This window comes from Pollicipes pollicipes, unplaced genomic scaffold (genome assembly GCF_011947565.3).
Source record: "Pollicipes pollicipes isolate AB1234 unplaced genomic scaffold, Ppol_2.1 Scaffold_4881;HRSCAF=5763_pilon_pilon_pilon, whole genome shotgun sequence".
NCBI classification, from domain to species: domain Eukaryota; kingdom Metazoa; phylum Arthropoda; class Thecostraca; order Pollicipedomorpha; family Pollicipedidae; genus Pollicipes; species Pollicipes pollicipes.
This window is the reverse complement of record NW_023596576.1, coordinates 46,720,953-46,736,736: the sequence shown is the minus strand read 5'-3', so window position 1 is coordinate 46,736,736 and position 15,784 is coordinate 46,720,953. Positions and strand designations below refer to the sequence as shown.

Sequence of the window (15,784 nt, the reverse complement as noted above, 5' to 3'; positions counted from 1 at the left end):
CCCTCAGGACGCGCTATCGGCTAAAAAGGAAGTTTTCGGGGTTCATGGTGATAACTTTAACATCTACAATGATGTCTGTATTTCCTAATGAATTAGGTTATCTATCTGGTACCAGCGCTGCATAACAATGAAAAATCTTCAAATTCGAGTCGCACACAACTTCCGAACGCATAATGTATTAAAGTAACAAGAAGAAGAACATGTTCTTCAGTAATGCAAGTGACGTACCTAAAGAACATGGCTTCCGTTGCGTGACCATTTTTAAAAGGATATATATATATATATATATATACATAAACGTACACGAATATTTTTCTTTGGAATCTGGAATGCCAAAGCATATTTTGATAAACCTTTCCCCTGCAGGGGAAGAACACGCCAAAGAGATCATTATCGTTTGAAAATTTTGAAAATGACATAAATTTACTGATAGGAAACCACTGGAACCGCTACCCCAAGAACGCCTGCTTTGGAATGGATGCTTTCCTCCAGAAATATAGCCAGGTCTGAATGAAGTTGCTATCACGATATTGACCTAGGCTGCGTTTTACCCCTGCGATCTTTTCAGTCGCTTAAAATTCCCGCTCAAGTATTTTGATCATATATGTTTGTGTATCTACGACTGTTATTATTCTACAGACCAAACAGCATTGGCGTGCCATTTCAATTGCGCACATCCAGCCTTTTCCCTTTTGAGAACAAATGAACGTGTGGCGCCTGTAAATCTCCATAGAGTCATTTTCGAAACATACGTTGATTCTTCTTCGACCATCATCGATGCCACAAGGCTCTGAAAAAAGTGATTGATCTCATCATAAATGTTAAATTGAACGCTTCGCCATGCATATTTGCCCGGGGCATACGGCTCTTGCCACATGGCTCGGCATGCCACCAGAGCTGGCGAGGGAAGCACCCTTCTGCAGACACGCCGGTGGCCGTATTCACGCGCTACCGGGTTGGCTGGGTGTGACCATGACAGTGCGACAATGATGACATGACTTACGAGGTGACGTTGGGAGGGGGGGGGTGTGGGGGGGGGGAGGTCGTGAAGTTATGATAGAAACTGTGATGGAATAACCATGATGGTGCGATGGCGACGACGAGATGGTGACGATGGCGTGATGACAATATGATGGCGGCTAGCATTATGTAGCCGTGATGTTGTATTTAGTGGCGTAACTATAGCTGTGTAGCTTCGATGACAAAATATGATGATATGGTTATGACGTTGTTCTCTGGGTGGTCCGTGACGTCGCGAGCAGGGTGACAGCAGACATGGGAGCTCCCAACCATTCATGATATAGATGGCTCCAGAAGCTAGGCTATTGAAGTCAAGCGACTTGGAAAGAAGCTGTAAATATACCTTTCCTCATACTATGACAGCTGGGGATTCACTGATGTAACGATCGTGTTCTTACACATACAACACCACTGCTTGTAGGCTGGTCGGACATGGGTCTGTCATGCCCGACAATTGGTCAGATATAGGTCCAGTCACGCTCGGCAAGTTCGGTCGACAAAATCGATGAGTTTGCGATGGTTTACACTGTTTGCAATTACGAGCAAGGTATTATGACGAGTGCAAATATCTGATATCACTATTGGTCACAGTAAACAGGACTATAAACAGGACAGGAGCTGCGCTATTTTTATGGCCCACCCCTCCTTGGTTTAGACCAAAGCTTTGTGTATTCGAGACCGATTTCGAAAAAAGGTAGCATGGGCTGCTTTACCACCGATTACTGGTGCACGCATGCGTCGAACATTTTTGAAATCTGCTGCTAAGCTGTAGGCGGTACATTCAATTTTACCATGTAGTTGGTTTCTTGTCCCCATCCGCTCTGATTGATTAGACTTGACATCATTAAAACTTATCATTCGAAAAACGCCGCAAACCGGGCGGACCCGTGGTTTGCGCACAGCAGTGCGTGGCTGTTTTCACACATCAACCCATACTTTCCCCAGTATGATTGTCTTTCCCTTCCGTCAGCAGTTGTTAGCCTTGCGTCGCCGTGACACCGGGTGCGAGAGATCCTGACTGATTTTGGCCTCTTTTTTAGCCTTTTGACAATGGAGAAACTACCTACGTTAGTAGAATGTGGCAGATAAACTTGTGATGCTGCTGCAAGGTTGCAAGAAAAACCGTTCCGATTAGAAAGTTTACTCTTTGATGTCTGACAAGTTACGCAATACAGTTCTTAAACGTGGGCGTTTTTGAGAACTATAGGAACCTGCTATCAGTGGCTGCAAAGATATGCCTCCTAGAAAGCGTAACGACCACGGCGGGGCTGGCCGCTCGAGTTCAAAATGTTTTCATGGCTCAACCAAGACTCCCTCGGCCTGCGGCTTCACCCGTCACGCTAGTATGACTGCGACAACGCACGGCGAATTTCTACCACGATGAGTTTTATGCATTGCCTCATTACGGCAGCACGGCTGTCATGGTGCGGCAACGGTGATCACGACGGCTTGACTGTGACAATGGTTCCCAGGTGCTGGTGCACGGGATGCATGACGAGCCGGAGGTGCGACAGAGAGGCCTGGCCATCCAGCCCGGCAGGGAGATCTTCGTGGCCGTCGGCGCTGAGGAGACGTACACCACGCGTGAGTACGCCTCTGACGGGTTCAGGGAATCGTTCGCCCCGCGTGAAGTACATTACGTGGCGTGGAGGAGAATCAATTACCTTGACTAATGATATGAGGAAAATTTAATTTTCGAGGTCGACATAAATGACGAGTCCTCATTCCAGTACTCTGCTGATCAAGGGCGTGGGTTTGGTCTAATGCAGAAATACAAACACTGCTTCTTTCACCATTTGTTGTCTGAAAATATGCTGCAACTGGTCACCATCTGTACAACTGGAAGTTTGACTGGTCTAAAGGTCAAATAAGCGTACTGATATTTCAGGATTTTGTTGTCTGGAAAGGTCATCGCGCTGAGATCTTCTACTCTTCCATCCCTGACTTAATCTGAACAACTGACACTGGCTTAAAGCTGGAATTGGCATACTGCTGATGTCAATGACAAACTGGTGTAGATCTGGACAAGTGCCGCTGGTATAAAGCTAAAATGGTTATAGTGCTGTCGAACCGTTTTCTTATTTAGAAAGGTCATATTCACAGTGTGCCCTTGCAGTAAATTTTCTTTAAATTTGAGCCTAGAGCCTTTGAGCTTTACAAAGAATGTGTATTCATCTAGTTCCCAGTTATTTCTTATTTAAGAATATAGGGTAGCCTTGGACGTCTAAGAAAATTATTGCCCATGTTTGTCGCGTGCTTGCAAATTTGCAGCGCGAGCCACAAATAGCTCGTTAGTTATAATTATACGAAGGCAAAAGCCTATATACTCACAACCACATCTAACTCTGGGCCGCTGTTACTGGCAGCATGGGTGGAACATCCAGCGTGCTCTGAGAGGACAGTGTCCCTCCGACCTACTCACCATGCTGTGTAATTACAACATGAGAGCATGAACGTTTTGTGAAAATCCTAGACGTGAACTACTGAGTGCTGCTTGCTTTTCAGAAAGCGTCTTTGATCGAAATGTGTCAAGCCTTTGTCAGTTATTTAAAACCTGGCCTGATTGCATTCAATTATTGGGAACTATTTCTTATTTCGTGAGCGTTTGACTCAGACGTTTTTGTGATTCATCTCTGGTGTTGACCGCAGTCAAAATCGTCGAACACCATCCTCCATCTTACAGAGCGGGCGGAAGACGGCTTCAAGCCGGAACAGAGGAACTGTTTCAAGGAGCACGAGGTCAGCCTGAAGTTCAGCGACACGTCCGTGTACACTCTGGCCAACTGCCTGCTCAGTCACGAGGCCGAGGCCCTCTTCGAAAAATGCGGATGCGTTGCGTACTACATGCCAGGTAAGACGCTTGGGATGCTGCGATGCGTTTAACATGGGCGCATAAAGGCATTGGTTTTAAACGTGAAGGTGCTTAGATGTGCGTGTGCATGTTGATTTGATGAGTGCTGAGCTGTTGCAATGCGTTGTATTGTGTGCTTCATGCAGTGTTATATGTGCAAATTACTACTCCCCGCGTTTTCTTTTTGCGCTACCTTTGCGTTCCTCAACCCTTTGATTTATTAGTTTCAATTAATGGTGGTTAAAGAGAAACCACACAATCTACATTCAAGCGTCAAATTGTATTGAATCTTTAGCCCATCCATGCAGCACGACTTTTCGGGATTGGCGCCATCATGTAAAATGTATAAAGCAAAAGGTTACAAAGCAACGCAAACGCGCATTGGGATAAAATAGCGGCAACAGTCGTTGAACAATCCTCAGGTACATACCCACATTGCAGACAAGAATTGTTACCCAGTGGAATTTTGATTCGGAGAGATAGATCCTAAAAGACACAGTAAAACGTTCATGCCAAGTCACTCAGCGTGTGCTGCACTTTTAAAAGCGAGTCTAAATGTTGCGTGTGTAGTGCCAACTAGTGGCCTCTTGTGATTTTGCAACGGCCAACATCACGTAACGTCATTCTACTTCACTGCACCACGCAACCATTATCGTCTGATTTAAACCCCTCGCAGCACTGTGCTCGAAGTGCAGATTTTAGCAACGCCGGCACCACTAAGGCAATTCTGTGGCGCGGTGGGATGCGCCACTCCGTCTTGCAGTCGGCGCTTACAGCAGGCTACCTGTAAGCCACACTGTACAAGTCTCCATGTCATTGTTCGGCGGACCTTCAGCCACCTCCGTCTTGCAGGGAACGGCGAGGTCTGCCACGAGAAGGACCTCTCCTGCCTGCGGGGCTTCCTCCGTGAGTAAGACGGCAGACCGGATACTCGTCAACATTGGGAATCACGCCTGGCGGCGGCACGTGACGTGCACCTACCAGCCAGCCGACAGCCAGCAATAACGTCAATGAGTCCGGCGCCACATGCGGCGAGCCCGTTGTCTCACACATGCATTAATCACAATATGGCAGGCCACAGACACGAGTGGATGCCTAATCAATACAAATTGAACTTATGGGACAAATACAAGTGGGACGAAGCGACGGAAAACAGCCTGAACTCAAGCACAGCTGCCGCGGGGGTTCATCTCCTAGTGGGCTTTTCTTCGATGCGTCCCGGCTGCTGTTTGCCACCCAATCCTGGCGAGTGACGGTGGATGGCGCCAGCTGTGACCTCGCACTCGAGCAGACGTCGTGTCGCGGCCGTGCTCGCCCCAGGTACGGGCGCTGGCACCGAGCAGCCGCGCCTGGCGTGTGTTGCGGCGTGTTGGGTCGGTCCCCTTGGCAGCGATCAGAGGCGACGCAGTTCGCAGCACAATGTGGAACGCTTGCAAGGGGATGGTATGGTCATGTGAATCAGTGGCCGACGCCGGCCATGCTCAAGGCTGTCAAAGGCCTTGGGGATATAAACTGTGACAGGTAACGCCACCATGTCGCTGTCGATGCTGTCAGTACCCAAAGAGACAGCGTCAGGCGGTGTCGCCTCCGTAAACAACCTCGGCCTGAGCCCGTAGCGCCTCGGCGCAGTATATGGTGGGGCGTCAGGTACGTCATTAATTGTGTGTACACCAGTCGCTCACACACCTTGGCCACAACAGTGAGTTTGGCATTGGCCGGTATTTATGGATATCCCTGGTGTCCACCTTCTTATAGAGCACGGCCACGTTAGCCACTGCATAATGATTGGAAAGGTCACGGTTAGGGCATCGCGGTGTAAAAGTCCAAGTAAGTGGGCGCCCACGATCGGAAACGTCATTTTCAACATCCGGATGGCGATGCCGTCAGGTTCACATGTTCTGCAATATTTGCAACGATTTTGAGCATTAGTCTCTGGTGGTTTTGTGATTTTGATTGATCGTTCGCGACAAGCGTGTCGGTCTTCGGACCCGCCCTTTCAGGATCTAACGGCAGTAACGCAAAATTATCCATTTCAACCTGACAGAGCTCAGAAGAAATATCCATTCAGCAGCGTGCCGTACCCAATGCTCCTTTCAGGACTATGTACCATTGTAAGGCTGGACAATATCCGGTGAGACATATAGGTGTCTTCGCTGATCAGGGGAGGAGTTAATGCTGGGATACGGATATGACTACATTGATAGGAATGTAGGAATTGATTCAGCCTGAGCTGCACCCTCCTGACATGAGTGGGGTTATGGTGCGCCGCGCAAAGCGTTTCGCTCATCACTCCCGCTACCTTGTCTTCCGCCTTTGGGCACCTGCTATTCTCACTCTGCTTTTAACATTTGTCTGTCCATTTAAACCCTATAATTAGCTGCCATTGCTCGGCTGATATTTTAATTACCCCCGCTCATTTCGCTTCATGCATTTGTTCCTATTCTCACCATAAAAAGGCTGCGCTTGTTTTTCTCTTCCCTAACCGATTTTGACCCCATGGATTCGTCACTGTAGTCCCCTTCCAGTGGTACACGCAGTCGGAGTGGAGAACTACTTCCAAACATCGTGTACAGGGAAATGCGTCCGCAAGTGGCCGGACACTTCAGAGTGAGCACCTGCAAGATTCTGCGCATTGTACATTGCTGTTACGACCAGTTTTGCCGCGGCATGCGACCGATGTTTTGTTCTTTGGGCGTCTGGCTATACGCCGATGGGATATAAAAGCTGTTCTTGTCAGCAGACAGCGTTTTCTCAGCTGCAATCTTTCAGGAGAGTCCTGGTTGCAATCCGAGGGTATATGTCAGGAGCAGAGGACTTCACTCCGACGTTCACATCGCCTGAATGAATGTTCATGTACTTTCCATCCCAGCGACCCTTACGGCCGATGAAAACTACTAATTTTCGCGCATCTCGGGGCACTCATCATAGATCAACAGCACATGCGCTGGGAAACAGGTTTCTAAGTCTTTGTGCAACTTTCAGGTGACACTACAGTGCTTGTGTTTTAGCTGGCTGATTGAAATGCTCCTTGAATGTTATCAGCGGACAAGCTTCCAGCTTTTCTCGAAGGAGGCCATACCGTTCACAATTGACGCTCGCAGGCATTGGAAGACGCGGATGTCTAAATCGTTTCTCTGTACGCGAAGCCATTTTAATGTTAAATTTTCCCCAAATGGGAGGTACGTCTACTCTGCTCTTTTTCACGAATCCGGCCTATGGCTGTCCATGACATATGACTTAACCTCCCGCCGATGACTTATGGCCTGTGCGTAACTCGCTCTGAGCACCCCGCACGAGCTCTGACGTCCCTAATTCATGCAAACACAGAACATTGCACTCGTGTGAAGTGGTGTGCGGGCTGGCTAGCGGACAAGGTCGTTTAGCACTCCCATACCTGAAGGCGGTCGTCAGGCAATTCTGTTGTGACTTGTAATCACACAGCAGCACTTCAACAAAATTACTCGTCCAGCCGGAACGTCAGCTTGATGGCATTCTGGCAGCCGCACGGAGTAATCTACATAAAACACCTACAGCAAGGCTGACAGGCAGTGCGAGCGCCATTACATCAAACGTAGATTGATGGACGGCCCCTCGTTCTGCACCCGTCACCGCAGCTGTCATTAGAGCTGACGCCCACGGACAGCACGACCCACACACGCACTAACCGCCACTTTGTTGACCCAGTAAACACGGGCGCCGCCGGTGCCCCTGCCGTGCCGCGGCACGGGGTCATGACCGGATGTGACGCATCAACTTCGGATGCCGTTGTCGCCCAACGGCCTTACGACACGGCCCGCCTCAGCCACCGCTAGATGGCAGGCGTGTTGAACCGTATGTGACGCTGAAGCGTGCGGATCGTCGTGCTGAGGGAGGGGAAGGGAGGAAGGGAAGGAAGAGGCTGCAGCCTATGTGGTTGTGTGGGCCCTAGACTATTCCAGAAATCGCTTGGCGTTGATGGCCGTTGACCCCTATTTGTTGTGTATGCAAGTGTAACTAGTGTCGGGTTACAACCAGTCGGTTTCGATACGAATTAGACTCGGATCTAAATAACAGCAACATGCGGCCCTTTACCAACATGACCACACTCATATTGTTCCACGCACCATCCGCCGTTATTTCCCCATTCTCTCTTTATCCTGCATCCTCGCAACGTCCCAGCTGTGCGCCCCAGCTGCATGCACCAATGGGCTTTAAGTGCCCCCTGGAGGAGGGGGGGGGGGGGGGGGGGAGCGCCGAGCGCATCCTCCGCAGGGGTGCCCGGATGGGGTAAATCTCGGTCTTGGGTGTAAGCAATAGACCAGCCATAGGAGCACATGAAACAAGTCTATTTGTGTGACGGTAATTATATGTGTGAAGTTTGTGACCATTTGTGAAGAGGGTAATTATATGTGTGCCTTCGAGATAAGTTTACGACACTTCCACATGAACCAATATTTCAAACTGGTTTAGTGCAACCAGGGATCAACCTGCAATCAAGGACAGTCTAGCAAATTTAGAACTTAAAGCTTCCAATTGTCAGCAACTGAATGAAGGTCTTAAGCCGTCTATCTTGACTAATGTTCTGTTTTTCCATAGATAAGCTCTCACAGGACTTCGACATGTCGGCGCATTTCTGGGACGACTGTCTGCCGGCCTGTGACGAGACCAAGTACTCGACCGAACTGTCAACCTTCAGAGTTCCCCAGTCGGATGCTGATCAGCAACAGCGCATTCCAGCACATCTTCCAGACCATCATGACGAGGATCTGTATCGCTGTCCAGGCGCACAGGCACAACAGATGGGTGAGCTCTCGTTAACGTCTGTTTGACTGTGCAGCAGCGCTCGTACGCCTGTGAAGGCGTCAGGTGACCAAAAGGCCTTGGTTTAGTCGAATTCTGTAGTTTGACGTTTTGTTTATGATAAGCTGACATGACTCACATTGGCCAAGTGAACGTCCCGGAATCCCGGAATCGGAGCCAGTTATAATTGGTTCATCCCACCCTGAATCGAATCGAGGCTGTTTCAAAATGACTTGGCAACCATCCCAACCTGAATCGAATCGAGGCTGTTTCAAAATGACTTGGGAGGGGGACCACCATTCAGGTCGAAGCTTACTTGTAAACTGTAATTCAGTTCAGCTGTTGAAGCAAAATTATCTCATTTTTAATCCAAATTCCAATCAAGCAACAGCATTTTGATCTCAGTTAGAACCAAAACAGCTCAGATTAGGATGAATGGCTCCCAAATTTAAGTGAGGCCAAATGAATTTAAAACGTTTTTGCCAGTAGGCCAACTTAGTTTAAACCAAATACGGTACGAAAACTACAGTCATATTTGTCACTGGATGGCAAGGCCGATTCAAGACCATTTGCTCTTATTCAACTAGCTCAGACGGCAATAACCGAGCCAATTCTGATTCGGTATCAGATACGAACAAAATAGTCGAGTCAAGTTTGATTGTCATGAATTCTGGATTATTCTTAGCTCGATTCTTTTTCTGAATAGAATGGCCCACATCTGAGTACCCCAGGGCGCATCCGGGCCTAATATAGGCTCTCAAGTTAGCGCCAGGTCGTGGAAACTCTCCACCAATAAAACCTTCAAGTTTAACACAAATTTGCACGCAAGCCGAACAGGTTACCAGGGCTGAACTTCCGTTCATGGAAGCCACTCCGCGACAAATCTCTTCGCCTTTCGTTTATTAACCCACAAACCACAGTCTGCCTGGTAGACACCCTACACAGAATTCCAGTGCCCGTCTCGGGGGAAGGGTTCTGATCCATGATATTGTTGTGTCACGCACATGATTTGTAAATAAAAGCATCGTAGTTCCTTCCGACTCCCCCATTGGCTCCCTTCGTGCCAGCGATCCGCCCTTTCTGTTGCAGTTCTTCTTGAAGGTTTTGGGATGGGCGGATGAAATGCAGCAAAGCTGCACAGGTATTAGTCACTTATTTACCAGTGCTGAACCCAAAACTCAGCATTGCAAAGAGTGAACTAGTAGCAAAATGGACAATGTCGCGCGAGCTTAGAAAAGCTGCATCTTTCACAAATGCGACTCATTATCTGTTTGTAGTTTGTCCAATCCTTTTGAACATGACATTTACCTTCCCATCAGTGATCGGACAACTCATCTGCACACCCAACCAGCAATCATACTGATACGCGCACGACTGCAGACCGTTCGCTCCAGGCATACAAACAATTCTACGCGTCTGGCACGGGCCTCGTAGCAGCATAAGTCTAAAAGCGCTGCCCGGCAAACGCATATCCGAACCCGAGCGGAAATCTGTGGCGTTGAGCTGAAATTGGCACTGGCACTCGTGCTTATGTATACTCAATTCAGGCGTCCATTTGTGGGCACCAGCTCGGTGTTGACATTATCAGCAAAGGTAATATCGCAACAACGGCGGCACCAATTCCGCGCCGGTCGCCGGCGCCCTGGTACAAAATGTCACATATCCAGTCCGCGAAAACATTTGACCGTCCGCGCTTCAGGAGGCTCAGATGGCGGACGACTGCCTCCTGGTGATGGCGGGCAGGTACCAGGAGCTGGTGGCGAACCAGACAAATGCCGACCGCTACTACACGCTGGCGGTCGAGTACGCCAGGTGGGTACACCTCCTCTACTGAAGCGGCTTGCCGCTGCAGCAGAGTCCCTATTTCAGCTATTGGTAAAAATGTGAGCAGGTGTGGTCGAGTATGACGGCCTTTGATGCTGACTCCAAATTTGACATTTAAAGGCTAATTTTCGAGAAAAATTGCCCACTTCGGCCCAAAGAAGTTTTTACGATAACGCAACATTGACGTATTTCTCATCCTGGACGTCACGCCGCATTTTTAAGTCCATGACATTTAAAATTTCTAATAAACTGCCTGTAAACATATCCACGTGTCGCGCTATCATATCTTTAGTGCACCGCGCTATCGTAACCTGAAGCCGCGCAATGTGACGCAGAGTTTGTTAGGCACGGACCTGTCCCGCATTAGATGACGTTAGTCACGCACGCGGCGGCTGGGTGAGTCTGTGGCCATGGCCGTGCCTGTACTGGTCTATGGGGCATGTCGTGCTTTGTCTATTGGGAGTGAAGTGTAAGTGGGCCCAGTTTGCCCCTTCAGTTGCAGTTATAAGATGCGAATGCCGCTGAAGTTGCGCTGGCTAAAAATCAAACTAAACCTAAGGGTCCCTTTCGACTTTGAGAACACAAATGTTAGAAATGAATGTTTGCGTGTTCCATTCCGACTTATTTTGATACGTTTAGTTGAAACGTTATCTAAAGGTAAGTACTTTTGTTTTCAACGATTACACAAATGCTTCGTACATCACATACAATAGGCTTAGTATTATTAAATGTTAGCCTGCCTTTCGTGTCGCAACTTTATCTGTTGCAAACTCGCTTTAGATATGCACTACCATTGAAAACTAAAAGGGCTCTGCAGACCTGAGGAAACACACAACAACCGATGGGAGAGTGTCAACCGCAAACCCTTTTTCCAGACAAAACATGGCGAAGCTGCACTTCTACTTCAAGACCAACTCGGGCACACGTTACAAACGGGACGTTTTGTACACCAACGACCAGTTCATTGGTGAGAGTAGCAGCCCTCTCTGATTCGGTACACGCGTCGGCTGCCTTGCCACTCAAAACACGTTTTTCTGTAAATCTAGAGCTATTCTAGAGCTCGGGAATATCAGTGCTCGGATCCCATTGGCAGATTCTTATGTTATGTTCATGATTCATCTGAAAAAAGCGTCTGTAAAAACTCTCTAAGTGCATAACCTCAAGCATGTTAATACTTGACTCGTTTTGTTTAGGTTCTCCCCATCGTATGGTCTGCATCAATCAACAATGGTAACTTTAGAGCTCTCCAGTGACATTCAAGACAATCAAAGGCACCTACCCTCTGCTTTCTTTAAGCATGTCTCTGGTAATATCAGCAAGCCATGAATGTGAAACAAGTCCAATTTTAGTGGTTTGTGGCTGGGGCGCAAAATGTGGCTCAACCAGGTGGCACCACAAGTCGTGCACTGGTCTATCATGCTACCGACAGATGGCATCCTAGATACTCACTGGAAGGAAGATTGACAGCGAAATCGCGCTGATGGATGTCTGTAGTGAGGTGCCTTTAATTAAGGTTTGACCCATAAATTTGACACCATTTGGATTTTTAAAATTTATCGATGCGTCCTGCGTTTCGGCAACGAATGCCAGTAGATGCCACACCTTTCCGTGATCAATTCACATAAATCACTGATTTTGTTTTTGTGGCAGCTTAGTGTAAGGAGCTGACTTAGAAGTCACGCAGTGACACACCGCCAAGTTTCTAGAGCAGTGGTGGATATTTTTTTAATTATTGGAGTTGCTCATTGGCCCACCGACTGCAGACTATACTTTCTGTCACCTGCCCCAGATTTATAGCTGGGACCGGGCGGAGCATGAGCTGTTGGCAGTGATACAGGCAGGGGATAGGGGAGGGGAGGCAGAGGAGGCACGTGCCCCCTTAGGTCGCGAGGGGACCGCGAGGATCCCTCGAGATCTACGATTGAGGGTCCGAAAGGCCGGTCAAAGGCCATGTTCATGGACTCCGGCACTCCAATGCCAGCCAGAGGGCCCTGCGCGCTGGTCAGGGGCTTTTGAGTCAATAAGCCGATGTGTCGGTCAGACACCACCAGTAACCCACAGGCGGCCCCGTTTCTGCATGGACCTGAAGATCCATTTCCCAAACCGAGTCGACCAGAGGTAGCGCCCGAAGAGGTCCGAAAAGCCTGTAGGGCGGAACCGGCGATTAAGGCGATCATTTGAAGACCTAAGGGCACGAAGGGCTGGTCGTAATCTCATTCAGGAGCCCCGGCCTGCAGGGGTAGGCCTTCAAATGACAGTCAAAGAGCCTATGTGCCGATCGGAGTCCCCTAAATCGATAAGCGCTTATATGTCGGCCAAGCACCACCAGTACCGCACAGTCGGCTCCGTGTCGGTATGGGCCTGAGGGCCCAATTCCCAGGTAGCTACAAAGCTGCGGCCAGCAATTTACACCGGCCAAGACCCCTGTATCTGTTAGGGGCCCAAAGTGCCTGACAAGGGATCTTGCGTTCGCGAGGGACCTCGAGTCGACCAAGGACTCAGCCAGTGTTCGATGTGGCCCGAAGAGAAACCAGGGAGGCCCACCGGAACCGACGACCAAGGGACAGGTTAAGGGACGTGAGGGCACAAATGACTGACTGTAGGCTACCTTAAGTATGGTGGCCCATATATTCGTACCTAGAACATCAGTCAAAGGGCCTCTTGCACCGTGTGAGGACTCTTGAGGCAGTATGAGTATCTAAGATAGTCAGAGACCACCAACACCGAGCGGTTGTCCCCCTGTCAGTCTGAACACTAGGGGCCTATTTGCCAAGCAAGAGGAAGGCTGGGTGCCTATATTTGCACAAGTCTGAGCCCATGAAACAATGGCCGGTACCCTGGGCTGGTCATGGGCCCGCAGTATCGAACAAGGAGTGGTGTGTCGATAAGTGGCCGCGAATCGGTCACGGGCTTTGTCTGAGGAGGTCCGAAGGGGTGCCGGAGGACCACTCGTCACTACAAACAAGTCAATAAACTGAGGAACTAATGCATTAAACGACTGAATTAAATAAATCGCCGGCGCTCTTAATTTTACAATGGTCCAGTTAACTCCTACTAAACCAATAGAACACAAAAGCTTTCTCAGAATTTTGATCTGGGTCCTACACAGATATACAAAACTCGCGAATGTAGATTGTAAATCTAAATGGCTCAGCAAATTGTATTAACATTGCCAAGCCATGTTTGTCATGAAACATTCAACATTCATTCTGAAGCAGCGAATTAATTATGTAACGCAGTTTTGAACATGTGCGCTCGCAAATTTCGGCAACAAAAACCTGGGCCCAGGCGTTGCAGTCTCCGTAGGCCGCGCGACGTCGCCCCGTGTGTGACATTAAACTGCGGCTGACATACGTGCGACATTGAAAACGACTCTAAAAAAATGACCCTTTGAACGCTTCAGGACATCAAACCGTACGTTTAGAGAGTAGTCCTGGAAATATTTAACCCGTGAGATTCTTAGTTTAATAATAAGAGCGGATTGTCCTTTACAACATCGCTAATGGTGCTAAAATCGGGTAATGCAACTGGCATATTTTTAGCTAGTTTCGCGCTGCTGTGACTGTTAATATGTTCAGAGGACATCACAATTTTTAAAAAAGATGCGCCCAGTCTATTTTTTGAGGTCTGTGAATTAATTTTCAAGACATTCGGAAATATCATTCCTGCCGGTCGCTTTCGCGCACGGCGCCCGCCATCTGGTGTCAGTGACCGACACCATTCAGTTTTACGTAAACTGCAACCCTTGACTACGAAGTCCAGCCGGCCTTGAGGCTCTTCGGGCCCTCAAATCGGGCCCATAATCGTAGGCCTCTAGGCGTCTGAAGGCTCCTCGGAACATAAGCGGTAGGGCACGTGCCCCCTGCGCCCTGGCCCCTACCCGCGCCACTGGATCACGAAAATGTGTACCGACTGACTGGCTGGCTGAAAATGTGTAATGTGAAAATGAAATGTGCCTATGGCTATAACTCCTATAAGACGTCGACCTGTAACATCCCACATCTCTGTTACAGCGAACATGGGAGGACTCCTGGGGCTGTTCATGGGCTTCTCCATCGTCTCCGTCTTTGAAATATTCTACTTCTTCGTTATGAACTTCATATCCTCAGTCAAATGCGGCGAAGATGTGTCACCCATAATCCCAATACCGCGAGTGGACTAACACGACACACATATTACGGCTGGTGGTGTATGTCGCGATAAGCTTTATGTGGTCTCATGTTCCTTTAGACACGTTGCACCGAATGATCATTTTCACCGTCCGGGTACGTTCTTTCGAAGCCTGAACGAAGCGCATAGTTTTTACCATTTCTTCCGAGAATGAATATACTGCTTGTTTAGACAGAATGTGGATGGCTGCCTCCCGCGTCATGTACCATTTGCCTTAAGATTACACGCGTCTAGGGCTTTCTGTGAAAATACGCCGGGTAATTGGCTCGGACGTCGGTCCTGAGAAGACGTCCGGTATTCCATGTGCCATTCGCGATAACCTACCGTGTCTGTTTGTACGGCACCTGAACAATGCCGTCTATTCTGTCTCAAATGCTTTTAGCGTAAAACAGCACATCACCAGCAGCACAGTGCACATGTGGTTATACGACGTCTTCTGTCAGTCTTTTTAAAACTCGACCAGGATCAACGCTATCAACCAAATGTTCTGACTGAAATCCCGGTCATTACCAGCACGTGCTCGACTGAAGCTAATCATACGCTTGGAATTTGATCGCTACTCGTTCACTGCTGACCGATCAACGTGCCGGACAACGACTTTCCAAGAGCGCTTTTGACCAGACCCGATGGAGTTCTCAAACCGTGACCCGAGATGTTTCGCCGTAGCATCATCCCCACGTAAAACGCTGGCTCACTGTTGATAGCCGGCCTCAGTACAGGACACCGCGGCATACAAGGAAATTGTAAGCGAATGTTGTGTAGTTATCACCAAATACAATGTTTAGTTATGTCTTCTATTGCGTGATTTTTCCTCCAGTAGACACCGCCATTGTTTCCGCGCGCTGTATTCTTTCTGACACCATCTCATAGGCGCAGGTAAGAAGACGCATCCTCCACAAATGATCCAGCGCCGTTTCGGCTATTCATCAAAATGTCAGTGCTACAATCTTCCGCTACCAACGACAACGCTCTGTCTGGAGAGTGGTAGCGCAAGTTGTGTAGTTGCCGTTGACTGCCTCAGAACTGGCGTGTTCTTATCGCATTTACGCCATTTCTATCATGACATAGGTAAGATGAAGAACTGTTGAGATATGCACGATGGCAGCTGACATAGCACCAGCTATCGGGAGACTCACGAAT

General features: G+C 48.7%; 1 protein-coding gene across 1 annotated transcript in view; it reads left to right on the top strand.

Annotated features, from left to right (window-relative positions):
• Nucleotides 1-15,423, top strand: part of LOC119101086 (sodium channel protein Nach) — a 76,918-nt gene extending 61,495 nt beyond the window's left edge. The window contains exons 8-14 of the mRNA XM_037224345.1: nucleotides 2,493-2,604; nucleotides 3,704-3,871; nucleotides 4,724-4,777; nucleotides 8,447-8,653; nucleotides 10,350-10,462; nucleotides 11,350-11,441; nucleotides 14,488-15,423. Of these exons, the coding sequence (XP_037080240.1) occupies nucleotides 2,493-2,604; nucleotides 3,704-3,871; nucleotides 4,724-4,777; nucleotides 8,447-8,653; nucleotides 10,350-10,462; nucleotides 11,350-11,441; nucleotides 14,488-14,545 (804 nt within the window). The 3' untranslated portion in view covers nucleotides 14,546-15,423. The remainder of the gene's footprint in view (nucleotides 1-2,492; nucleotides 2,605-3,703; nucleotides 3,872-4,723; nucleotides 4,778-8,446; nucleotides 8,654-10,349; nucleotides 10,463-11,349; nucleotides 11,442-14,487) is intronic.
• Nucleotides 15,424-15,784: the final 361 nt, after the last annotated feature.